Genomic DNA, 26179 nt, shown 5'->3' with positions numbered 1-26179 from the left:
CTTACTCTGTAGCACCCACATCAAACACTCATTAGGTTTCCTCCTACTCCCCTCATGCTAGAGTCAAAGGCCCAAGTGTAGACAGAACTCTGAAGAGCCTGGGATAGAGCTTACAGTCCTTCTGTCCCTACTTAGGCTGAGGCCTGTTCTCCATCTTCTCTGACAGGTCAGAAAGACTGGGAATGGGTTTGAGCTGGAGGAGGCTAAATTCCTTGCCTTCCTTCACAGGAGCTATAGTGGGTAGGTTCCCCATGTTTATAATAACCCTTGGTTGCACCAGGCTTCTTCATTGTGGGACTCTTGCCTATACCAAGCTTTTAGAGAAGCTAAACAGAGAAGACCCTGGACTTCAGGACTAGAAGAGGCTACTTGGGCTAGTCCTATGTACCTGGGACCCTGAAAGGTAGAGAGTTTGCCATTGAAGGAATGACCTAGGAGTCATGAGCCAGGGATTGGCAGATAAAGAATGGCTCTATCCCAGATGGCTGCCTCATGCCAGTGGTAAGCTGGAGTATGATCATTGACCAGCCTCTGAGTATGCTGTGCAGTGAATACTGTTAGGAAATGTATCCCCATATTCTTCTGAGTGTCTTGTTTCTCCCATTCTTACCCTCTTGCTTGGGACTAGACTCATTACTCCACTTGTTTCTTCTGAGACAGGGTTTTATGCTGGCTGCCTAGCCTGACTCCCCTCGCAGCCAAGGGCAGTCAGTTGCACAGAATCCATCTACTCAAATGGAGTATTTAGGCAGAGGGCTCCATCCTCAGGTAAAGGTAATAGGCTGGGGCACCTGAAAGGTGCAGGGTACTCCTATAACCTGGAAAGCAAGCCTTTTTCTGGCTACAGATCTCCTCCCCCAGGTGCCTCTTTGCTAGGGAGTCCTAAATGGGCTCATGCTCAAACCACCTTTCTCCTCGTCAAGGTATGCCAATGTGGACCTAGTGGGACAGGGCAGATGGAGTGTATAATGTGCTGCCACTTTGTGTATGTGTGTGTCACACATCACTCTACCATGTTACCTAACCCCTAGCCTGGGCCTGTATCCCCTGCCCTGAGGCCAGAGCCAAGGACATACCAGGAAGCTAAATTTATTGCCAGAGCTCAGCCTTCACCTTCAACTTGTTTGCACAAGGCTCCTTCAGCTTCCTAGTGAATGTTCTGGTCTTGCCAGCTAGGCTGGCTGGAGGAAGCCTGACCCCATGCCAGTGGTCAGAGAGTAGATGTTATCCATATTGCTGCCAACTTGCCCACCTGCCTGTGCATCTTCTACTCTGGCCTGTTTTGGTGTCAGCCTGCCAGGCTGTGAAACTGGAGAGGGCTCTGAGTGTGACTGAGACAGAGCAGCCGCCAGCTCTTTGCTGGAGATTGGCTCCAAACCCCAAGTGTGCTTAAAGCAGCCAAGTGCTGTCCTGTGGCAAGCTGGCTGAGTCCACCACTTCCGCGCCTCTTCCATTCATGGGTGATTGTGGCTTATAGTCTCCCCACCTACCCCCACTCAGGAACAGCTCAGCAGCCACATGTTGGCTAGTCTGAGCCTGTGGCTGCTTGTCCTTGACCCCTTCATCTCCAATGCCTGCTCCTCGGCTCTCCACAGCAGCCACCCCTTACTGATGACTGCTGTATCACCACCTGGAACTACTACACTCCTGAAATTGCTGAGTCAGGCAGCCAGCCTCCACCACAGCCTTCAGGCTTTCCAGCTCATTTCAGTCCCTTGCAGGGCATGGGTTCTGGATTCAACAAGACACCAGGCCTTGCTTCCTTCCCTGCTATCCCTCTGTCTTCATTTCCCCACCTCCCTAGCTGAGGTTCCCAGGTCTATCATTTGAGCTGTCTTCTGCCAACATCTGCAACACTCTTGGCTGCCCAACTCCTGGTCCCACCCGACTGGCAGCCCCCCAGCCCTGGAGGAATCCCAGAGCCTCCAGCCTGGAGCTATCCTTTCTCCACCTCCACTGCTGTGAGCAAAGCTGGGGAAGCCAGCTATTTGGTGGGGTGTGGGGAGTGTCATTCCTACTAACAGACATACATGCTTACCTACTCAGCTAGCCTCAGCTTGTTTCTGCCCAGCAACTTTTTGCTGTCCCTACTCAGCACCCTGAAACTTCCATCAGAGTAGGATGACCTTGACCCATCCCAAACATTTCTCCTCTCCTGTCTCCAGTCTCCTCATCTCTGGGCAGATGGCCCATGGACTCCTCTACAGTTTAATCAGAAGCCAGTACACCTTTCAATACTACATCTGCATCCCACTCCCTAAGCCCATTCCACCTTCCTTTCCTTGAGATCCCTCTACCAGCTTTGAGAATCCCCTCACCCTTTCCTGGATCCTGAATGGCTGCACCTCTTTACTTCTGTGTTACCATCTTCCTTTCAGATCCCTCCCATGTGCTCCTAGCACCATACCTGAATCTTCAGCATAATTAACCACCCTTAGAAACTCATTTCATGGCACCTTATCTTCTCCTTCACCTCCCCTGTCACTCATGCCTGCAGTCATTTCCCAGAAGTTCTGTCACTCCATAATAAAGCCCTGGCTGTAGTCACTCTTGGCTTTAATGTGGCCAAGGTCTCCAGGACTGGTCCCTGATAGTGTCTAGCTAGCTTCAGCCGTTTCTTTTCTCCTGTCTGACTAACTTAACTCGTATTTCCTTAGCTGCTCTTTCTCTTCCACTGCCCTAGCAGATCATTCAAGTGTGAATAGAATTTTGGAAAGAGATGAGTGAAACTTTCCTTTGGGCTCTATGCTGGGCTGGGGTAGGGCTCCCCAGGCTGGGGACTCATGACTGGTTTCCCCCAAGGAATGGCTACTTGGTTGAGGAGAAAGGTGTTTGAGGGAAGAACTGGGGTGGGAATCCAGGCTGAAGGACTCTGGCTGAGTCCAGAGCCAGTGCCAGGAGGAAGCAACATGGATACAGAGCAATAGTAGATCAGAGAACAGAGGTGATAGTAGATGTGGTTGTCAGCATCCTGCAGACAGTCCAAGTGAAGTAGACTGTAAGCTGTGTCTTAAGTGACCCAGCTCAATGTTAGAGTGCTAACACACTTAGTGTGCCATTATACCATGGGCTCTTGCCAGGTCTGGCCATTAACTTGCTGTGTAACTGGGATAGAGCTTGTTGTATTCAGGGTTTTGGGTTTTTGTTTATTTGTGCATTGAAGGAGACCTTTAGCTGGCCTATTCCATAATGTTTTCCCATAGGAGGAGAGCCAGTCCTGGAAGAGAAGTTGGGAAAGTTGTTTTTAGGAGAATAAGCTTGGTCTCTGGGACATCTTCAGGTATATCCTAATGCCCTTGTTTTTAAATGAGTGAGCTTTTATCAGGGGCCATCCCCAGTGTATAACACCTGCCTGTAGCCTACATGCCCACTGGTAGAAACTGTGGTTAACCTGTACTATCTGGGAGAATTGCATCTGCTGAAGTGAACACCTGGAAGGAAGCTTTGTCCCAGGACAATGGCCTCAAGCATCCAATAGGCCCACCAAAGCATCTGTTATCCTCTTCAGGACATCTTGCCCCCCACTTTGGCCCTGCTTGGTCATAGAGCAGTCATCAGGGTTTTCCAGGACTTTTTATCCTGACTGTTCCCAGTAAGCTGAGTGTGTGGGTGGACTACAGGTCTCTGCTAACTGAGGCTCTGGGGCTGCTGTGGATTCTGTTTCCTTGTCTCTCCCTGTCATGGAAAGAGCCAGTACTGACCCTGTTCTTCTGGCTTGGGGAGAAGCACCACTGTCAGGGCTCTTCAGGGCCCCAAAGGCTCAAGTCAGATGGGTAATCCACCTGGGCCTTGGAGGAGGATCAGGATGTTAGTGAAGAGATGGTCAGAGCCCACTAACGCTTCTGTGGACCACATCTCATTCATTCTGGTTGCAAAGGGAAACTTGAGGCTTAAGAGGAGATGTACTGAGGCCATAGCAGAAGCTTCTGTTCATTTTCATTCCTGGGTGGGCCTCTTCAGGACCTAGATGTAATTGAATACAGATACTGTCACTAGCAACAAATGGGAACCCTTGTTGGGGACCTGCAGGTGGCAAGTTGGCAGAATGCTGAGAAGCTTTGTTGATCCAGCAGGTGGCACTAAAGGGCACATGGAGGGACAGGGTCGGCTGGGGCTCCAACGGCTTCTTTGGAGGAAGTGGCTTCCTAAACTCCAGCCTGAGACTTCTCCCAGCCCAAGCTATTGGAGGCACGGGGCAAGCAGGGGAGGGCCTCAGGGCAGGGGATTATAGACTGCCCTACCCCCACCCCAAAAAGGGCCTCTTTGGCCTGGCGGGCAACGGGCCATCCACTCCCCAGCTGTCTTCCTCTGGAGGGAGATGCTGACCAGCTGGAACTTCATTCTCTCTTTTGAGGCCAAATGAGGGAGACATGGCAGAGCAGCTCTCTGGGGGCAGGGAGGTAACTGCTGAAGCGCCAGGCAGAGAGGAGGAAGGTTCCCTGCTTGCTGAAGGTAGGAAGGCGTATGGCTGGATCTTACCATCTCTGCCAGGCCTGTCCTGCCTTCCATCTCCCAGGAAAGAGGATTCTGAACCTTCCTGTGCAGGAAGGGAAAGCAGGGGCCTCCACTGACGCCTCCTTACAGTTGGCCCAGGGGGAGGGGAGTGCTCGGCCTGGCACAGGACAGAGACTGGCCTGGCCTGTGTAGGAGGAGGACTGGAAGGGGCTGAGTGCTATGATTTGAGTGGCCCTAACTTGGTCCAACATTCTCCTCTGTGCTCAACTAAAGCTTGTAGTGAAGAGAGGCTTGGGAGAATGGAGGAAGAGCCACTACGGGCTTCTCCATACACTGTTCTAGCTGGACGTGAACCACAGCTGGCTTCTTCCACTCACTAGAGGGATAGCAGTGAAGTCAGGTGACAGTGTCTCCCTGCAGGGCCTACAGGGTTTTCTTCTGAGGATGGGCTAGGACCCTCAGAAATACTCAGATACCTTCTCTGGGCTCTTATTACGGCCTTGCCCCTTGCTGAAACAGATAAAAGAGTCCTGGATTGTGGGTACCAGGAGAGGGTAAGTTTAGAATGAGGAAACTGGGTGTGGGGTCGCTCTGAGAAGATAGAGGTGGGTGTTTAGGACTAGAACATAAGGTGCTGGTGGTAGGTAGGTTGTGTGTGGACAGTGACTGTAGGAAGAGAGCTCCTCTGCCTTCTGTTGAGATAGGGCCTGGTAATAGCCCACTCTTGATTTTGTCTGCCATGGTGCTAAGGCCACATGGGATCATTTGAATAATGTAAGTTCAAGGATGTGCTGTTCTTTAGCTTACCTAAAGGGCGTTAGCGGAAAAAGGACATTCTTAAGCTCTAGAGTGGGGTCTTTGTAGCTGTCTCTAGGGGTACATAGATTTTAATGAGGCTGGATTGGGGTACAGGTTAAATAATGAAGGGTGGTATGTGTGTCCTGCTATTTATGAGATATAGAAGATGTCAGGGACAGGAGATATCTAGAGTGGAGGAGATACAGGCTGAGGCCAAAGCACAAAGCTCTGGCAGGCTCACTCTCTCTGCTGTACCCCCCCACTCTGCCAGTTCTGTGGGGTCAGAGATGGGAGGCTGGCCATATAGGCTTCTTGGCTTGCAACTATAAGTGGGCCTTGCCTAGGGCCTTTGGTTTTGGAAGGGGAATCCTGTCTCTTCTCAGTGCATATCCTATAATGACCCAGCCAGATTGGGTATGGAAAGAGGGCTGCTGCCTGGCCCCAGGCCCAGGAGACCAGAGGTTATAATGGTATTGAACTGGGTGGGAACTGGGCGAGTGTTCAGCAAGCCAAGGAGTATGGGTTGGGCTGGGACAGGAGCTGGGACATTTTCCTGCACCTTCCTTGAGGGCCTTAGAGGAATACCCTGGTGGCTGGCTCTTTAAACTGAGGTGTGGGCTCTAGGCCACCACCTTTCCCCTTTATTCCCTTGGTACTGGGTACTACCTCCTACCAAGGCCTTCCCTAAAGAGTCTCAGCATTAGGTACTCAAGATTTGTCACAGGGATAGAGCCCAGCTCTAGCCCACCTAGAAATAGTACAAGACCTGTGCTCAGGGCCCAATTCACAGAGGCCTCCATCTTAATCCTTACCCTTTCATGGCCCAGACTGGCCTTTAGGGACATTCTCCTGAGGCCTAATCCAGCTCCTGTATACCCTCAAGTTTATTACTTGTAACAGGATGGGTCACACTTGGGACTGCTGCAGCCTGACTGTAGCTGGGTCTTCTTTCTCCCCTTCTTTATCCTGTCCCCCCTCCCATAGGTGGTTACACAAAACTGCCCCAGTTCCTCTGTGGCTGTGTTTTTCAGTTGGAGTCCAGCTGTCTTGGTTGTCCCTTGCCAAGTCTTAACTAGGCAGCCCCACCCTCCCCAGCTCCCCAGCTCCCTCTGCTGCCGTGGCAAATAGAGCTGTCCTCTTGCAGGGACAGCCTGAGAGACTAAGCCTAGGACTGACTTGAGTCAGACTAACCTCTGGATCTACAGGCCCCCTCAGTAGTTGCTTAAACTGGCATCTGGCTGTAAGGAGGAATTTTTTGTCTTCAAGGTGGGGCTGTGCCGTTCTTCATTCTTAAATGGGGCCTCTATAACTCTTCTCTGGCCTCTCTTGGAGAAACTTCTCCCCAGCCCAGCCCATTCCTTAGCCTTTCCCCTCTCCCTCTTCTTTCCCCCACAACTTAAAGGAGCCAGAGTAGCCCTTACTGTACTGTGGTACCTGTTTTCAGCCCACTTACAGCCCTAGTGTTTGAGGGGAAGTGGGAACCCTCTGCCTGGCCTGGGCTCAGTCTCCAGGCAGCCCTCTGCTGACGGCACTGCCTCGCCAGCAGCTCTGCCTCCCTTCCCCTTAGCTAGTCTTGACAGTGCTCGGTCCCCAAGTCCAGTCTCATTCAGTGTGTACCTCTAGGCCTTTGGATACTAGTCTCTCTTTCCAGAACACACTTTCATCTCCAAGTCCTGTCATCTGTCAAGCTCCCGGCCACACCTACCTGTAGGATGGGCTGTGTACCTCACCTGCATATGCCTGTGGTTCTTGTGTGCTGTTGGAACACCGTTCACACTGTAGGAGAGCTACTTGTGTTCCCACGATTTGTGAGGCATGAATCAACCATCCTTTCAAAGGAGAGGCTGCCTTCACCCTATGTTCCTGTTCCTGGGGGTAGGGAAGTAGTGGTGGTCATGGTGACAGGAACCTGGGTGAAGAGATACCAAAGGACAATGCCTCTGGGACCTATCATAGCATCCATGAGCCAGCACTGTGCTTAGGAGGTGCTGACCCATGTGTTGTGTGGGCAAGGGTATTGGGCCAGGCCTTTTACCCTAATAGTCTGCCCTGTTGTCTGCTTCTCACAGTTATAGCTACATGATTGACAACGTGATCCTGCTCATCACTGGCACACTGCACCAGCGTTCAATCGCTGAACTTGTGCCCAAGTGCCACCCGCTAGGCAGCTTTGAGCAGATGGAGGCCGTGAACATCGCACAGACGCCTGCAGAGCTCTACAATGCCATTCTGGTGGACACGCCCCTGGGTGAGCCACTGCAGTGGAAACAGCTGCTGGACAGTGGTCTTAGCACTGGAGCCTCAGTGTGGTTGTAGATTGTAGAGGTGGGGCAACTCCAAAGCAGAAAGGGAGAATCTGCCTGCTGCTGCTGACCTTGCCCTCCCCTAACTTCCCATTCTCATTATTTCCCAGCCTACTTCTTCTCCTTTCCCTCTGGTTTTTCTAGGCCAGACAGACAACCCACAGGGCAGACTTAGATGTCTGACCTTGGAAATAGTCTAGTGTTTCAGAATTCAGAGGATGAACTTACGAAAGAGTAAGGGGCGCTTGTGTCCCTTGGAGTCCTGAGAGGTCTGGCAGACTGTGACCCTAAGCAGAGATGCTAAGGCTGGCTCCTTTACGAGGTGGAAAAGAGAAGCAAACAGCTTCCTGTTAGCCCTGCCTCACTAGTGTTGGCTCCTGTCTGCCTAGAATGCTGGAGAGAAGACATGAGGTTCATAACTAGCTAGTACTCTTATAGCCAAAGTCTAAGCCCTGGGGAACTATTCCAGGAAGCCACTAGAGTTGAGTCAGAAGGTTCTAGGTTGAAAAGCCCTATCTATTCACCTAGTTTGCCTCTGATTCTCTCAGTAACTCTGAGCTAATTCTGGGATGTTCTGTGGCTTCTGCAGTTTCTTCATCTTTAAAGGAGAGACATCAGGTAAGTCTTCAGGCCCTCCTTGGGAGTGAGGTTTCTTGATCCTGCCCTGGCCTCTCCTCTTAGTCCTGCAGTGGAGCCTTAGTCCATGTCTAGCTCCTCATTCTTACCTAAAGGAGGAGGCTAGATTCCCAGGTGTGGGCACTAGGCCCTCCTCACAGGGTATGCAGTAGATTTCAGCCCCCAAGTCCATAGCTGCCCCTGGAGAAAGAGAATCTCATGGCCGATTATGCAAGTCTTTGGCATGGTCTGGTCTTGGGTCTGCCCCAGCAGCGATTAGATCATGTTATGGCTGGCCGCCGCCTCCTTTATAAATCAATTTTAGGAGCAAGGAGGCAGGAAAAGCTCAGGTCAGTGCAAATGGCCCAGGGAATTGCTTCTACCACTTCCAAGGCTGTATTGGGGGTCCCCAGTACCTAGCCTAATGGGCCTTGTAATGTGGCCCTCTCACTTAGGCTGCTGACCCACTCTTCATATCCTTGTCTTCCCTCCCCAGCGGCCTTTTTCCAGGATTGCATCTCAGAGCAGGACCTTGATGAGATGAACATCGAGATAATCCGAAATACGCTTTACAAGGTAGTGTTCTTTAGAAGCATGGGGGTTGGGGGTTGACTTGACAGTGGGTGGGTCTATGGGCCTGATAGTGGGTGATTTATGTGAGATGCTGGGCCAGGATTCATGTGCATCAGGCTCCTATCCTGGGGACCTAGCCTCTCACTCTCAGGCTCCTGTGATGGTTGCAAAGTTACATGGAACAGGTTATCCATTCTCTGGTGTCTTCGGTGGGCTCAGATAACATCAGCAGGAGCAACTGGTGCTCTGTTACTTGGCCTGTTGGACCTGGCTTCTGGACAGCCGCTCCCGTAGCATCCAGGAGGGTCATGGGCCACCACCCGGGCCACAGCCCTCAGATTTACATCGTATGAGCTTTTGCCAGCTAAGACAGGCACTTAGGCAAAGGCAATACTATATGCTTAGTTATGTGGGAGAGGGATCCAGCCAGGTCATTGTGACCTTTTCAGGTTCCCAGACCCTGAGCCAATACCTTATATCGCACTGTCTTCAGCTTCTACTCACCTTTTGCTTCCACTAGGCTGTGGCATAGACTGGCTAGCCTCTGAGGGTAGAGTGGGCTTGGGATTCCTGGGTTCCTGCAGTCATGGCAGAGATTAAGAGGTAGCTATCAGATCTTCTGGTCTTTGTGAGGAGCTGGGGTCAACATACAGCAAGGATCTGGAGCTGGATGGTAGAAGCTATGATCATGCAGGCAGAGGGTGGTATAAACAAAAAGAAAGCCAGGAGCAGGGCCAGGCCGCACGGCAAGGGCTATTACTGTGAAAGTGCAGCTTCTCCATGGATATCAGGGAGGAGGGCTGAGTGAAGGAGAGACAGGCACTGAGCCACGCCACCCAGGCCTGGAATGCCAGATCAGAAGTTTGAATTTAGTTGGGAGTGGTGTTGGGTACCTCAAAATGCTCAGAAAGCTCAAGCAGGAGAATTTTTACTAAGTTCAAGATTACCTTCTATATGTCGTGAATTCCAGGTCAGTCAGGTCTCCATAGTAAGAGCCTGTCTCAAGAAAAAAAGTAAGCCAGTCAGAGTGGCTCACACCTTCAGCCTAGTACTCAGGAGGCAGAGGCAGGCAGATCTCTGTGAGTTTGAGTTTATATATTAAGTTTCAGAACAGCCAGGGCTACATAGTGAGACCCTGTCACAAAGAAACTACAACAATAAACAAAAAAAGGTAAGTTTGAAGTTTGGGCTGACAGGATGGCTTAGGAAATGAAGATGCTTACTGCCAAGCTAGATAGCTTGAGTTTAATCCCTGGGACCCACATGGTGGAAGGAGAGAGTTGATACCCACTAATTATCTTCTGACCTTCACATGGACATGTACACAAAATAAGTGAAATGTGGAAAACAAACCAACTTTAGGTGTGAGCCGTCAGACTTCTAACAGAGCAAAGTGTTCTCAGAAGCCTTTGACTGCAGGGTGGAAGGCAGATTAAAGGTAAGGAGTACATGCAAACATACACATATGTGCGCACATACACAAATGCACACATACATACAAAATCTTATATTGTCCCACACACTAACCTGGGTCATTGACATTCCCTGCCCTAGACAGGATGAGGGGTGTGGCTATCCCCCCAGCCTTACCCACACCCTCACTGGGCCTGACTGGTTTTAGCTGGAGTCACTGGCAAGGACTGCCCAGGAACCAGCTCATAAACACCAGCCCAGCACTATGGACCCCATGCCAGAACTGCCTGCCTGTCAGGCAGTGAATGCCCCAGCCCAGTGGCCCCAGATGGGAGATTAGGTGGACCCTCAGTGTCTGGCAGGTAAACTGTAGACAGCTGGTGCAGAACCATGGGCTGGCAGACTCCATGGTACAGGGTGGGGCTGGGGAGGTGACCTTGGCACCTGGCTCTCGCCAGTTCCTTTGCTGCTGTAGCCTCTGGAGGAAAGTACAGACCTTAACCCAAGGGTCAGCTTCTCTGGGGACCAGTACAACTTGGCTAAGCAAACAGGTTAGGTGACAGGGCATGGAAACCTAAAATCTGGCTAGTGGTTTCCCTATAGATAGGAGCTGCAGGCTCCACTAGGGTAGCTCCTAAGATTCCAGCATAACCAGCTTGGCTGGCCATAAGGAAGGCTATGGAGCATTGACTCCTGGAGGGGTTGAGAAGTATCACCGAGCCCTGATGGGAGCTAGAAACCATTTCTGCTGCAGGCTTTTGATTCTCTGAGATCCTCTGTGTTGGGCTTTGTTTGCCCCCCCCCTTTTTTTTTTTTTAGTTTTTTTGTTTGCTTGTTTGTTTGTTTTGTGGTTTCTTGAGACAGGGTTTCTCTGTATAGCCCTGGCTGTCCTGGCATCTGCTTTGTAAACTAGGCTGGTCTGAAACTCGAGATCCGCCTGCCACTGCCTCTCAAGTGCTGGGATTAAAGGCGTGCGCCACCACTGCCTGGCCTCCAGGCTTTTTCTTACTACTGACTTACACTGGCTTTTTGTTTCTTGTGATCTTGGTGGTCACCTTCAGGTTTTGCATTGAGTATAGTATCACTGTGCTTGTGGGGTTCATCTCATCTCTCTTGGAATGCCAGGTCCTGTGGTCCAAGCCAGCTCAGAAGGCACACCTGAATGTGGAAAGTTTTTCATTCCTTACAAGCTCCCCAACCCCAACTCAGAATAGTCCTTAATATGTGGATCCAGAGTCTCTGACCATGTTATGTATGGAACCTTAGGTGATATCTAAGTGAAGTTTCATGTAAGATTGTTACCCATGGAATCTGCCAGATCATGATGAGGGGGAAGGTATTGGAAAGAAACCTGTGTGACTTTATGAATGAGAGTCAAGAAAGACCTTGTATCTGGGGTGACCTGTCCTTTCCTCATGCCCAGTAGATCCAATTTGTCTGGACAAAAAGTACTTATTTCCTCCAGCAGCCCATGTACCTAGTTATTGACGGTGAGACCTGCGTTCACATAGGCGATAACCATCCTTCATCAGGAACTGACCTGATAATTTGGTTCCTGCTGTTTGTTGATGCCAAGGGGCTGCCTGGGGCTGGGAGGAATAGTGTTCTGCAAGGTGGCTTATTGCAAGGGAGGGCTTATGGATTCAGTCCAGACCATTCGTGAATTCTGAGGATAACTTTCCCTCACTAGCCCTTGGATACCTGGTTTTATGAGGCTAGGGAAGGGGAGGTTTCTGGAGACTAGGAGAAAAGGAAAGCAGAGCCCCTCTAAGGTTGGCTGTCCAAGAGAACGGGGGTGGGAACATGTACCCTGAAGCAGATAGTGGGTCAGAAACTGTTCTGTCACCTCCTAGATAGAAAACAGCAAGCTACTACTGCTTGGGTTATTAATTGTTGAAATTGGTAGATGTTTTGGTTCAGGGAAATTGTCATAGCATGAGCTGGCCCATCCCTACCATAAAAGGCTTAGAAGAAGAAATAAACTGACTAGGTTTCTCTTTGTTTTTTCTTTTTCTTTAATGTTTGTGGGGTTTTTGTTTGCTTTTTTAAATGTGCATTGGTGTAATTTGCCTGTGTGAGGGTGTTAGGTCTCCTGGAAATGGAGTCACAGACAGTCGTGAGCCACCATGTGGGTGCTGGGAATTGAACCCGGGTCTTCTGGAAGAACAGTCAGAGAGAACCTCAGAGCCATTCTCTAGCCCCTGACTAGGTTTCCAGTAAGTCTCCCAGGATTGCTCTCCTTGCTCTAAGCAAACACTGTCCTCTGCAGGCCTATCTGGAGTCCTTCTACAAGTTCTGCACTCTATTGGGTGGGACCACAGCTGATGCCATGTGTCCTATCCTGGAGGTGAGTGCCTGCCCTTACCTCTCTGCCTTTTGTCCCCACTGATCCTTGCCAAGGGGGCCTGCCAACTGACTGGCAGTGGTCTCCCTCTTCTTCCCTGTCTCTCCTCACATATGCACTGGCCTGCAGTTTGAAGCAGACCGCCGCGCCTTCATCATCACCATCAACTCTTTCGGCACAGAGCTGTCCAAAGAGGACCGTGCCAAGCTCTTTCCACACTGTGGCCGACTCTACCCTGAGGGCTTGGCTCAGCTGGCTCGGGCTGATGACTATGAACAGGTCAAGAATGTAGCTGATTACTACCCGGTGAGTGCTCTGACAAGGTTAGGTGACCGTGTGGGCACCCCAGCACCCAGCAGCACTCATTCTTGTACTTCTCCCCACTTCCTGGCCAGGAATACAAACTGCTTTTTGAGGGTGCAGGTAGCAATCCTGGAGACAAGACCCTGGAGGACCGATTCTTTGAACATGAGGTGAGTACAGGGCCCTTATGGAACTTGCCCTGTGGAAGTATAGGGAGGGTTGTGACTTAGGACTTAATGACTGCTGGCCACAACCACCAGGCATCATACCTGCATCTGTCCACAGGTGAAGCTGAACAAGCTGGCCTTCCTGAACCAGTTCCACTTTGGTGTCTTTTATGCCTTTGTGAAGCTTAAGGAACAGGAATGTCGTAACATCGTGTGGATTGCTGAGTGCATCGCCCAGCGCCATCGCGCCAAGATCGACAACTATATTCCCATCTTCTAGCGTTCTACCCAAGGTTCCCAAATGCACTGTGTGTGTGTCTTTGCGTGCTGTGTGAAGCCCATGGCTCACTTGTCTGACCTGGTGAGGTGTAGCACGTTGTCCTGGGGTTGCCCAGCTTCCATGACCCCCTCTGGGACTACTCTTAGGCCTAAAAAGGGGTTAGGGACCTCTCCCCTGATAAAGAATGGACCAAGATCCCCTCCAGAGCAAAGAGCCCCCAGCCCTATGTTTACAGCCACTGACTTGTCTAAGAAACTTGTGTCACTTTCAAGCCTCTCCCTAACCTAAGAACCCCCGGGGCAGTGTGAACCTTCGTTCCCTTCTGTGGTCATCCCCAGAGCCATGGCCCATGGGAGACTAGAGTGTGTGTCTCTGGGGTGTGGGGGAAATAGCTTTGTAGCCCCTCTCTCTCCCTCAGCTCTGCCCTTCTGAGACAATAAAATTCCCCTCTAAAAAGCCTACCGTCTGCTACCTCCTTTGGGCCCTACTACCTCTCCTTGACTCCCAGCTCTCTTCAACACTGCCCCCTTGATTGACCCTCTCCTGTGGTCGGCAGCCGCAGGGTCAGGGGCGTCCCTGGAGGAGGCTCTTTCTCCTAGGAGCTCAGGCACAAAGATAGGCTGAGATGGGGATTGTTGGAGAGTCGTGTCTTGGGTCTGGGGGCCCCAGACCTCACTAAGTCCTGTAACTCCCCATGATTGGCCATTTTCTTCATCTCACTATGTAGAAACCCGGTTCTAGCATTTGCCTGAGGTCAGTAGAAGAGGGATATGACCCACAGAGTGCCTGGGAAGCCCAGTCAGCTCCTCTGCTGGTTCCAGGATACTCCTAGCTGTATCATGTAATCACACCCTGTCACCCAGGCAACCAGGCAGTCACCTCCTTCAAACACTGATCTCCCCCATTCTAGGAGAAATAAAAATGTGTCTTTATTTTAAAATGCCAACAACCAGGCAAGTGCAATGTGCAGCTTCCCTGTGGTTTAGGAGCAGGTAGTTGGGGACCTAATTATTGAGCCAGTCAAGAGGCAATTGGGATTTACTCTGGACTTGCAGCACTTAGGTACTGGTGCCAAGAGAATCCTGAGGAGGTGCCCACCTGCGTGATCACTCTTCAGTTTGCAGAGAAATGGTCGTAGAATCCTATCAAAGGCTACAGATAATCTTTCACCAAACTCTCCATCCAGCCAGGTTCTCCAAGCTGCAGTGTGGAGCATTGTATCGGGTAGGGTTTGTGGGTTCATGAAGCAGTGGAGAGGTCCAGAGGTTTGCTAGCAAGCTTCAGCTTCCCGGGCCTGGACCAGGCATCAGCAGCAGAGTCTGGGCTTTTCTTAACACAGACTCCAGGGCAGAGGTTCTTAACCTTCCTAATGCTGTGACCCTTTAATACAGTTCCTCATGATATGGAACCATATCATAAAATTACTTTTGTTGCTACTTTATAACTAATTTTGCTACTGTTGTGAATTATAATTAAATATTTTTGGACATAGAAATTTGTCAAAGGAGTCACGACCCACAGGTTAAAAACTGCTGTTCTAGGGCAAGGTTGAGGGGTTTATAATGGCTAGGGAAAAGGGTCAAGGGCTCATGGAGCCTCTTTTGCTGGAGTACTTAGGCCATTTGTGGCTCACCGAGCTGCCACTAGGGAAGGGTTTGGGTCCTGGGGTGTGTCCTAAGCAGGAGCAGGGCCAGGTTGGCCAGACCGCAGTGCTCGGGGCAGACGGGGACTGATGAAGAAGTTCTGCAGGAAGCGGCGTCGTAGGCTTTCCGGCAGGTAGTGGTGGATAAAATACATGAGCATCAGGCCACGGCCTGGGTAATAGCGGCGGCGTGGCTGAGCTGCCAGCAGTGCATCAGTGATGGCATCTACGACTGGGCTGAGGTCAGGCACTGCCATTCTGAGCGAGTGCAGAAACTGCCCATGCAAGTGCTCGATGTATTCTTCGCCATAGGCCTGCAGCAGCTCTCCAGGCAGGTTGGCCAGCAGCAGCTGCTTGCGCTTCTCCCAGAGGTTCACATTGGTCACCGACTCTGAAGAAGGGACGGCAAGGTCAGCAGGCAGCAGCTGGAGGAGCCATTTAGTGTGAACTATGTCTATAACCCAAGTCACACTAGATCTCAGACCACACCCCCAGGCCACATGCTTGTCCCACCCCAAAGTTGAACTCTCACCTGTTTTGAAGCAGCCAGGCTGGATAATGCTGACCTTGATACCCCAGGGAAGCAGTTCACAGCTAAATGTGTCCATTAGCAGTGCCACGGCAGCCTTGGAGGTTCCATAGGCTGCCAGGCAGGGGTACGGCATGTCTCCTGAGGTAGGAAGGGGAGAGGCTGCTCAGCCTTGGCCAGGACTTCCCCAGATCATCCCTCACCTGATAGCTTCTCCTTTACTGCTGTGCCTCAGAGTGGAAGGGCACTTACCTGCCGGGCTGCCAATGGTCACAATACGCCCCCTTGAGTGACGCAGGAGTGGCAGGAGGCCCTTGGTCAGCTCAAGTGCACCAAAGAAGTTCACCTCCATGCAGTTTCGGAAAGTTGCCACTGGAGACAGCTCCACATCGGCCACTATGCTGTTGAGGCCAGCATTGTTAACCAGACCCCACAGGCCTGAGGGCACAAAAGCAGGAGGGAAGGTTCAGTTCAGCTGATAGCAAACATGCAATCCCTGCCTCCCTCACACTCACCCAGCCGTGCCCAGCCCTAATAGAGCCACATCTGCTGACCAGTGCCTGTGGTGTGAGCCTTGGTGAATTCCAGCACTCGACTGATGTCCTCTGGCTTGGTCAGGTCCAACTCCAGCAGCTTTAAGCGAGGGGAACAGCAGGCACGCAGTTCTAGGGCACCAGGGCTGTCCAAATCCAACACAGTGGCCAGCACCGTGAAGCCCATGGCATCCAGTTTCTTAGCTGTCTCCTTGCCAAAACCAGAGTCACAACCTATCCAGGGTAAGATAGCCAATGAATTCCCACAATGGCCCAGCCCAGCCTTAGACAAACCAAGGATCACCGGGACTTGTTTCTAGCGCAAAATAACTAACAACCAGTATCTGGGTAGAATCTAAGGTCTTGAACACTCAGCCCTCCCTCCTTCCTTACAAATAAATGTATGTTATAAGTTGTTCCTCTTGGCTGAGCCCTGAGCATCAATTCTGTGATAGCTGTCTTCTCCCTGATTTTCTGTAACCCATCAAATGTGACTGACAAATCTTACTTTATAGAAGAAACAGAGACATAGTCTGGTCCCATCTTATCTCATGAATCTACTTCCTAAGCCAGAGGGAAATTTTTTTAAAAATGAGGGGTTGAGGATTTAGCTCAGTGATAGAGCGCTTGCCTAGCAAGTGCAAGGCCCTGGGTTTGATCCTCAGCTCCAAAAAAAAAGACAGTAGCACTCTGCTGCTGCTAATTCCCAGAGGCGTGTTCTTCCTTAGGGTCCTGTGTGCCTTAGAATAAAGCCACAGCTCTCTGAAGACATCATCCTCTCAGCCTCAACCCCTACTATTGTTCCAGGCTCAATTGGAGCTCCATTCCCAACTTCCCCTTGAAATCTGCCCTTGGAATTCCAATCACTGACTTTGGGGCATACATGTTTGCTGAGCCCCAGACCATTTCCCTCTCAGGACAAGAACCAGGCACGGTAAGTGAAGAAAACAGACCTGCGCTGGAATCCCTTCCCACACCACTAAGTGTGACCTGAGGTCAGCTACCACTCATGGAGGCTTCATTTTCTTGTCCTTGGTATGCAGAGATAAGAACCACCAGGCAAGGCCCCAGTGTGGGGGTCCCTGGTACTGATAAGCCCTTGCTTCCTTGATGGTTTCCATTCTGATCCTGGCTCTGTGGGTGGCCAGTGAAGGAGGAGGAGGGCCAGTGAAGGAGGAGGTGCTGTGGAGCCCGCCAGCCCTGAGGTCCTGCTAAGCAGAAAAGCTGCTTTGCAGCTCGGCTTCCCCTCTCCTGGACAAACAGCACCCTCCTGTCTCAGCCCCGCCCCCTATGCTGAGAGGAGAACAAAGCTGGGCAGGGGGCTGCAAACTGGTCTTTGTGTGGCTGGGGCCTGCCAGCCAGTGTTGAGGGGTCCTTCTCAGGCAGATCTGACTGGGGGAGGGGAATGTGCACAAATACACACACTTGCCTCTGCTCCCTTCAGCAGCAGATAGCACTCCACTAAAGCCTACCAAAGCTTCAGCTCTGGGGTCCCAACAGTCACCCACATCTGACTCTCTTGCTCACCTGCAAACATCCCTAACCTGCCTGGATGTTCACACATGAGCTTGACCCCTGTCACCGATCAGCACAAAAATATACCCGTGCATGCACACAAGATACCATACCACGTGGCCCAAACTCAACTCCAGGGCTGAGTTTGTGGAGTAGATTTGACAAACAGCTCTTGGGCTGTTTGTTTCTCTTAGGGAGAAATGAGGGCCAGCTCTGCAGGCATAAGGTGAGGTGTTTTTGGCAGGTGGGGCAGGACCCGGTTACTTAAGTGCCTTGCAGCCTGGGAAAACCCCCAAATTTGCAGGCATTGGGAAGCTAGAAGCCAACTTCCGGCCTTAGGAGTAGGCTGGGCAATCCTCACTCCCAAACACAGAGCTTTGAGGAGCTAAAGGAAGCTCAGGTCACCTGCTCGGGCTCAAGACTAGAAGTACTAGCACCAAAGACCTGAGGTGAGATCTTAGGGACCACTGACCAACTGGGCCAGTAGAACCTGATGGCCTAGGACCTGGTGAAGTCCTTCACAGAGCAGAGGGCAGGAAGGGATCTGTTCTACTCTACAAGCTAGTTCTCATTTCACTCCAAGAGAGCTTGGTAGCTTTCCTTCCTGAACCTCCTGGAACTGGGGTTCCCTGAGGCTTCACACTCACCCTGGAAATCTCTTCCACCTTGCTTGATCCCCACCCCCTCTGTTGAAGCCATAAGCCTCTATACTACCCTCCTCTACCCAAGGAAACTTCACATCCCACCACACCCCCACAGCCAGACTGGTTATTGACTCTTATACCCTTCCCAAATCATGTGCTTATTGTCCTAAGCCTTTGTCCCACACCCTTTCTGTGATCCAAGACACCTTCCATATTCCACCTGTCTCCACCCAGCTCTCCCCAAGGATTTCCTCCTAAATTCTCCCAGCCCCATCCGATCATACAGACCACCCATAAAGGACCAAGATCTCTGAGAAGCCATGGTGGTTGGGGGGGGGGGGACAAGGTTGCCCCTCCTCCCATGTAATGGACCAATGCCCCCTGGCCTTCCTCCCCCTCCCCATTTCCTGCTGGGTCTGCGGCCCTCCTCCCCCTCCCCTCCCTCTGATGACAGATTTATTCCCTGCTCCAGACAAAGAGAGCACAGTCAGGCACCAGAGACACCTGAGTCCAGCTCTGCAAGGCCTCTTTCCCCGGCACCCAAGACTAGGCAGGATGAAGTACTAGGTGCAGAATGCTGCAGTTTGGGCAATGGGATAGCTGCATCTAAGCAGCAGCTACTATCCAGCTGCTGTGACCTCAGGCGGTTCTGAACTCCAGGGATTCCAGCCAGTGGAGGTCAGGGGTTGCAGAACTCGCATCTAAGCTCTGTCTCCACAGGACAGCAGATAGTGTGTTCCAGTGATGTGGAGATGCCAGGCAGAGTTCAAGGGATGGCATTCTCCCTTCTCAGGTCTTCTGTAGTCCTTTTAAGAGTACTGTCCTCTGCTCCACACCTGGTCTCTTAGGGAAGAGCACAGCATAAACTCCGTCTCTCCTTCTTAGTCACTAGTTTTCTTTGAGCACCTGCCCACTTTCTACCTAACTTTCCCTTCAACACTCCCCGCAGCCGCGGGTAGTTAACCGGGACTTGGTGAGGTGCCCAGAGCTTCCTACTTGGCGCTTTCTCTCGCTCGCTCGCTCTTGCATCTCGGAGAGGACTCTCACTCACTTCAGAGCTGCGGAGTCCGCCTTGATGGTGCCCAAGGGAAACCCTCTAGGTGTGCGGTCCCGCCCTCCAGCCTGGAGTCCCTGCGCTCCGCGCACTCACCGGTGATGAGCACCGCGCGAGTGGCCACGGGCAGGCGAGGAGGGCGCGCCAGGCGGGACAACGCGATCCAGCCGGCAGCAGCTAGCACCACGAGTGCCGCCGGCGGGGGCAGCAGGCGCTGGCACAGCCAGTCCAGCGCGGCCAGCAGCGCCAGAGCCGCCAACAACGGGCGGCCCAGACGCAGGTCTGAGCGCAGCAGCTGCAGCAGCGCGCGGGCCGCCACTAGCAGCCAGGCGCCGCCCGACGGCCAAGGCCAGCGCTCCATGACTGCGGGGCCGGGCCGGGCCGGGGCTGGGGCGGGGCGGGGGCCGGGTTGGGGAGCGCGGAGAGGGACTCGGGGCCAGGACACGGAGTGTAGAGAAATCACGGCCTGGGGTGGGAGGGATACTCGCTTTCTTTGCCGGCCCTCGGACCCAGCTTATAAAGCTCCCCGAAGGCGGAGTGGGGGCGGGGCGGAGGCGGGGCTGGGGTGGGCTTTCCTATACTTCTATCTCGGCACCCCCCGCCAGGCAGGTGCCCCCCCCCCCCCCCCCCCCCTCGGCTAGATCCGCTTTCGAAGAAGCCGGAACAAAGTCCCAAGTTGTTGCATGAGGCGGAGCCGTCAGTCGCCGGCTTCGCCAGAGGAAAGGGCCAGGCTGCCCAACCCTGTACCCTGCATCTCATTCACTCCTGCGCGCCTACTGGCACGCCAGGGGCTCGGAGCCTCCCGTGCTCAGGTGTGCACACTCTGCTCACGCTTCCCCAGAATACCTACCTACACACACACACACACACACACACACACACACACACGAAACACGCACGCACGCACATACACACATGCACCAACACCAACTTTCATTCAAGTATTCCACGTTGATATCGCTATGGCTGCCATGACTTCCAGAACATCGCATGGAACCAGCCAGAGTCTGCTCCGGGCCACACCCGCGGTGCCATGGCCTTAGGTTCCTGGTGCACACACCCAAATGTGCACTCACACACTGTCTGAGCAGTTCGCAGCCATAGCTAGGGGAGAAGGATGACCTCTAGGCCGGGATTCTTGGGAGTTTCTGTTTTATCCCCCCACTCTACCCCCACTTTCTTCCAGAGTCCAGAACTGGGGAAACCACACAAGAGTATGTGTGTGGGTACGAATGAAACGTCAAAGAAACAGCAAAGTCGCCCTTCTGCTTTTGCTTTACCCACCCTCTCCCAAGATCCAAGCTAATGGGAACACCTGGAAGAAGCGTCAGGACAGGGTGGTCCCTGACCTGCTGCCCTGAATCCCCAGGGGATGAAATAAGTAGTGTGTGGGTGCACTTCCCTCCCTGTGTGTGTGAAGGTCCTTGTTTGTGTGTGGCCTGGCACCCTCTGCCACCCCCGTGTCTGGCACTCTGTGCCTAACATGCATGCCAGGGCTCTGGCAGGCATTGGGGGTTAGTGCCAATAGCTGGGTGCCAGGCCCTATGCAGAGAGTAGGCACAAATCATGGTAGTGGAGATCCCTGCTTCTGTGAATCTCCAGACCTTACCCAGTACCTCATCTCTGTCTTTTCTGGGTCCTGAGAGGCCATGGACTCCTTATCACAGCTCTCTGTCCTGTGGCCCATTCCCTCTCCTGTATCCAGACTCTGTCCCAAAGTTTCATGAAAACACCCTTTCCAAAGCCACTCTTCATCCAGGCATGGGTTCATGATGGGTCAGAAAAATCTCCAAGAAGGAGCTGGAGTCCAGACCCCCTTGTGGGGAGGAACTCTGGGTGGAGACCCATCTCCACTCAGCCATTCATGCACTTCCATGTACACTTCCCTCTGTAAATATAGACGATGGTCGAACCCTGACCTGGGTGGCAGGATTTGCCTGAGTAAGGTGTATATGCCTGACCTTGGAGATGTGGCCTTGTGTGGTTGTTTGTTTTTGTTTTCTACGCACTTGTGTCCTTGGGGTTCTGTTTCCCGTGTCATGACCTTATATGTGCACGCGTGTAGGTGTGCATGTGGTATGCGTGTTTCCTATAGCTCTTCTGTCTGAGTCATCTTGCTTCTAGAAATTCAGAGAAACAATCCTTTTCCAAAACCACCAACTTCTCCTGTCCTGAGTCGATTGTCCAGGTCCAGAAGAGAGGAGTGTTCCTTACATTAACTGTGAAAGTTATTGCAGCCCCCCCCACCCCCAGAAGACTGGACGGACCCTCCTTAGACTCCAGGTACAGGGTCTCCAGTCTCAGCCCCTCTACGTACCTCCCCCGAGAAGGGAAGAGTCCTGGGGGACTGCCAAGCTTGTCACAGACCCTGCACCTAGAACAAGGGTAGAAAGAGAAGAGAAAGGGAAGCAAGATGAAGAGCCCAGGACTGGGTGGGAGAGAGACTGGCCTGGGTAGATGGGGTAGAGGAAATTGCCTTTGGCTGTGGAGTACAGGACGGCTCAGCTGCTTCTCGTTGGTGTACCACTTGAGGCGGATCTATTCCGAGCCTTGATGAGATTGGACTACCTGCCCCATTTATTCGACACCTGATTCTCCCCCTCACCAACCCCCCACCCCCGCCTCCCACCCTGCCCCAAACATCCCATTTCCTAAGTCAGGAGACCACAGAGCCTCCACTAGGATCTGAACTCTAACTCTGTGGCCTCAGCCACCGGCCCTTTCCCCTCCCCCCCTCAGGTAGAAGTGAAGTGTTTCAGATAGTCACAACTGGGAGGGGCCGGCCCAGCCCTGTCTGAGGCCTGGTGCCAGGTTAAGCTTGTCCTGGGGTAGAGAACCAACCTGGTGTCACAATCAGGAATCTGGCCTGGTAGGGGACTCCATGGGAGAGGAGTGGGGGGTGGGTGGAATGGGCCAAGGGCAGGAACCCTAGTAGATAAGGCAAGTTAGTGGAGGGTAACCACAGTGGAGCTACCAGAGCCTTCTGGTCCCATGCACTCAGACCACGGTCTTAATCTTTTGTCCCATCTCCCAGCCCCAATCTCACCCCTTTGATCAGAAACCTGGTTAGTCAACCATTGCATGCCCCGGGCTCTGGACGATCAAGGGTCAGTAACTAGAAGGCTGGTTGCTCTCTGCTGTGGTGACCAGTGACTCACTGGCACCATCTGCTGGCTTTCTGGGAGGGTGCAGCTGTAAAAGCGATATTCCTGGAGCCAGACATTCACTCAGAACTTATTTTTCCTCTGTGGTCTGACTCAGAAGCAGCCCAATCCTAGGGAGCCCTACCCTATATGATACTCCCACACTCTTTCTCTTCTCTGGCACAGTGGCAGAGTACTCCATTTCCTGCCAATGACTAGTATATCAGAAGAGGGCACCAGATCTCATTAAAGATGGTTGGGAGCCATCATGTGGGTGTTGGGAATTGAACTCAGGATCTCTGGAAGAGCAGCCAGTGCTCTTAACCCCTGAGCCATCTCTCCATCCCTGACTAGTTCTTTTATCATGTTCTAGACCTCACCTCACACTATTGTCAAAGACAGCAAATTTCTTTCCATATGGGGGTATTTCCATTCTGATGTGCATACCAGGCATGCACTCTGATACTGAGCAACATTCTCAGTCACTTGTGTGTACATGTGGAGGCCAGAGGTCAGAGGTCAACACTAGATGTCATCCTCTATGTCTCTCCACCTTATTCTCCGAGACAGGGTCTCTCACTGAGCCTGGTGCTCACCAATTCAGCTAGACTGGCTGGGGCTCACCTGTCTCTACCACTCTGAGCACTGGAGTTCTAGACTCACTACCAATCCTAGCCTTTGTGTGGGTTCTCGAAAACTAAACTGGGGTCTTCTTGCTTGCACACTTTACCCACAGAGCCATCTCCCCAACCCCAATATAGCAATTTTTATTGGCTTGCTACTGGGTACCAGGCCCCGTACTTGGACCACAGATCGGCCATGACCACTGGTCACTTCCCAGCAGCCTCTCCCCCTGGCAGTCAGTCCTGCGTCCTTTTCCTCGGGCGTTGTTCTCGTGCCCTCCTCTCTTCTCAGCCATTCTTAGCTGAAGTTATCGCCACTGTTCCTTTCCATTTTCCCAGGTTAGCCCAGGGTCAGCTCCCACTCCTGACCTCCCCGGACCGCCTAAGAATCTGCCTTCAGCTGTCTCAGTCTCCTCAAAGCTACTGTTCTTCTGGCCTCTCTTGACTACCCAGCCCTGTCTCTCTTTGATCCTGGTTTCCCTCCCAGCTCTCTGCCCTCAGTCTTCTTCATAAACTTGTCTTCTGTGTGGATGAGCGTCTGGTTGTGGAGGCCTCACACGTACCTCCTCCACCCATGAGCTCATCTTCCTACTCACATGCTGGCAACACCCACACTCTGGCTCTCCAGCCAAGGCCTCCCTCTTGACTCCAGGCCCACGCATCCAGCTGCCCTGGATGCCTCCCTTGGACACCATAAGGCGCTTGCACTCAACATGTCCAAAGTTGGTCTCATCATCCTCCTCAGTCCTGGCGGACATCTTCTTCCCAGAGTGTCCTTCACTCCATGCACTGGCCTCCAGACGTCTTGTGTTCTGAGCTCTGAGTTGGGTGCAGAAGCCTCATGACAACTCCTTTTAATAGGTCTGATTATTACCATTTAACCTTCAAGGGAACGGGAACTAAGAGTCTTCTCAGGTCCGGCCTCAACACTTAAACTCAGGCTTAAATGCAAAATCTGTGCTTTTGAGAACAGCGTCAATACAGAGTTGCATTTACCCGCATGTGGCCTCGTGAACTTCATTTTATGGGCAAAAGAGAACATGGTGTGGTCATGAGCAAATAAGATCTCTGTTCCAGATGGCCAGGAAGTAGATTTAGGAAGAAGATGTAGGTCTGGAGTCTTGTTGCTACAGCCAGGCAAGGGAACAGAGGTCTTATGTAGACAAACTGAGCCTTGGGTATCTGTAGATACACAAAGGGCTGAGGCCAGAGGCAGTTGGATACTTGTGGGTGATGTATAGGGGCCCTGGAGATTACTAACTCACTTCTAAATACCCTACATGTGAGCCAAAAACCCTCTCATTTTTCAGAGGTACCCTATTTAGTATGAGCACCTGGAGATTTTGCCCTTTGGTTACCTGGGGGGAGGGGCAGTGAGATCCAGGATACCATGAGCGTCACCTAGATTCCCAGGCTGTTTCCGTGGCTCTCTCTTGAATTATTTTATGGCCTTCAAGATTGAAGGCAGATGTTTAGGGAGTAGGGTACCAGAAGGTGGGAAACATTTTGTGCTCTGCAGAATTTTCTGGATCAGCCCCAGGGGGGAAGCAAGGCCCAGCTGAGAGGTCTGCAGAGAGACTACCAGCAGACTCTTGAGTCCAGTTCCTTCTGGGTCCTCAAATGTGACTGAGAGTCGTAATCTTTTCACACTTACTTTGTGGTTTCTGCATGCCAGCCCTGTGTTCTACTGGACTCCACTGTTCTCCCAGCTTCTCTCTGAAGCAGACACTGTCATTGGCCTCTTGTCATGTCATAACGACATGGACTCAGGAGTTAACTGCTATGCCCTCATCAGAGTTTTTAATCTTTTCCACGGAGAGCCCCCTTTACCCAAGGACAAAAAAGATTTTGGGTTTTTGGGAAGTGGGGTGGAGGTGGGGGCAGAGGGCACAATGTCACATTATATAGCCTATAGATGGGTTGGTCTGCAGCTTGTTACGTACATCAGGCTGGCCTAGGACTCAGAAATTCACCAGTCCCAGCTTCACGAGTGCTGAGATTAAAGGTGTGGACCACCATGCCTGGCTGCTTAACAATTTTTGTGCAATCCCAGATATAGGTATATAAAATAAGTGTACCTGCCAGGTATGAGAAACTCTTTGTCTTTGAAAAAAAACCAAAACAAATATGAAAATAATAAATAAAATAGGTATACAAATCAAACATTTACTGATAATAAGTCATTAAAATTAATTTTAGAATAATTATTTGGTATACATAATAATTTTATCATTATTAAAGAGAACTGAAAATTTGTATGCTAATGAAATAGAAATACTTGTTAATTTTTACATAAAGAATTAAATCTTGGTTGAATTATTATTGTTATTATTATTATTAATTATTTTGGTTTTTCAGGACAGATTTTTCTCTGTGTAATAGCTCTGTCTATCCTGGAACTCAATCCATAGCCCAGGCTGGCCTCGAACTCACAGAGATCTGCCTGCCTCTGCCTCCTGAGTGCTGGGATCAGAGGTGTGCGCCACCACTTCTTAGCTGAATTTTTCTGATTTTAAAAATTTTAGTGTGTGTGTGTGTGTGTGTGTGTGTGTGTGTGTGTGATATCTGGAAGTGTGTGAGTGCCACAGGACACATCTGGAAGTCAGAGGACATTTTTGAGGACTCAGTTTTAACCCTTTATGTGGGTTCTGGGGATCAAACTCAGGACACCAGACTTGTGCATCGTGCCTGCTCTGTCTGTTTGTTTATTGTATGTGCATTGGTGAGTGTCAGATCTGTTGGAAATGGAGTTACAGACAGTTATGAGCCAGTTGTGAGCTGCCATGTGAGTGCTGGGAATTGAACCCAGGTCCTCTGGAAGAGCAGCCAGTGCTCCTCACTGCTGAGCCACCTCTCCGGCCCCTGTTTTTGTGTTTGTTTGAGAAAGGATCTTACTGTATAGCAGCTCACGCTGTTTTTATGGCAATCCTCTTCAGCTTCCAGGTCCTGGGGTTACAGGTGTGAGCCACCACACTCATGCTGGTGAAATGTCTGATACTGCTTGACACAGAGCATCTTCCATGATCCTCAGAGTTGATAAGCATTTTAATTTTATGTGTCAATGCTGAAAAAATTGTTCTGCATAACTATGTAGGAGATGTATTGGAAATTCTCTACTAATCCCAAAGCAAAGTTCATTTAATGATTTTGCTGTTGTTCTTTTCTTTTGATTTATTTATTTATTTATTTATTTATTTATTTTTGAGACAGGATTTCACTATGTTTTCCTGGCAGGCCTGGAGCTT

General features: G+C 51.4%; 2 protein-coding genes across 2 annotated transcripts in view; one reads left to right on the top strand and one right to left on the bottom strand.

Moving 5' to 3' along the window:
• Atp6v0d1 (ATPase H+ transporting V0 subunit d1) overlaps positions 1–13710 on the top strand; it is a 45894-nt gene extending 32184 nt beyond the window's left edge. The window contains exons 3-8 of the mRNA XM_036187805.1: positions 7323–7501; positions 8668–8747; positions 12427–12504; positions 12631–12807; positions 12897–12974; positions 13090–13710. Coding sequence (XP_036043698.1) covers positions 7323–7501; positions 8668–8747; positions 12427–12504; positions 12631–12807; positions 12897–12974; positions 13090–13251 — 754 coding nt within the window. The 3' untranslated portion in view covers positions 13252–13710. The remainder of the gene's footprint in view (positions 1–7322; positions 7502–8667; positions 8748–12426; positions 12505–12630; positions 12808–12896; positions 12975–13089) is intronic.
• Positions 13711–14689: 979 nt separating this feature from the next.
• On the bottom strand, positions 14690–19575 carry Hsd11b2 (hydroxysteroid 11-beta dehydrogenase 2). Its single transcript, XM_036188818.1, has 5 exons — positions 19265–19575; positions 15977–16189; positions 15675–15860; positions 15426–15563; positions 14690–15284 (listed from the first exon to the last, which is right to left on the bottom strand). Exons 1-5 carry the CDS (start codon positions 19527–19529, stop codon positions 14926–14928), a joined length of 1161 nt encoding a protein of 386 aa, XP_036044711.1. The 5' UTR covers positions 19530–19575; the 3' UTR covers positions 14690–14925.
• Positions 19576–26179: the final 6604 nt, after the last annotated feature.

This window comes from Onychomys torridus, chromosome 5 (genome assembly GCF_903995425.1).
Source record: "Onychomys torridus chromosome 5, mOncTor1.1, whole genome shotgun sequence".
In the NCBI taxonomy this organism is placed as follows: Eukaryota; Metazoa; Chordata; class Mammalia; order Rodentia; family Cricetidae; genus Onychomys; species Onychomys torridus.
The sequence above is the reverse complement of the archived record's forward strand: the minus strand, read 5'-3'. Positions and strand labels throughout refer to the sequence as shown.

Bases quoted from the DNA above. Each gene is read 5' to 3' on its own strand.
- Hsd11b2 (XM_036188818.1), bottom strand. From the start codon at position 19,529: ATGGAGCGCTGGCCTTGGCCGTCGGGCGGCGCCTGGCTGCTAGTGGCG. The intron at 16,190-19,264 runs GTGAGTGCGCGG...TACCCTGGATAG, and splicing joins TCGCGCGGTGCTCATCACCG to GTTGTGACTCTGGTTTTGGC. The intron at 15,285-15,425 runs GTGAGAGTTCAA...TCCCTTCTTCAG, and splicing joins GCCTGGCTGCTTCAAAACAG to AGTCGGTGACCAATGTGAAC.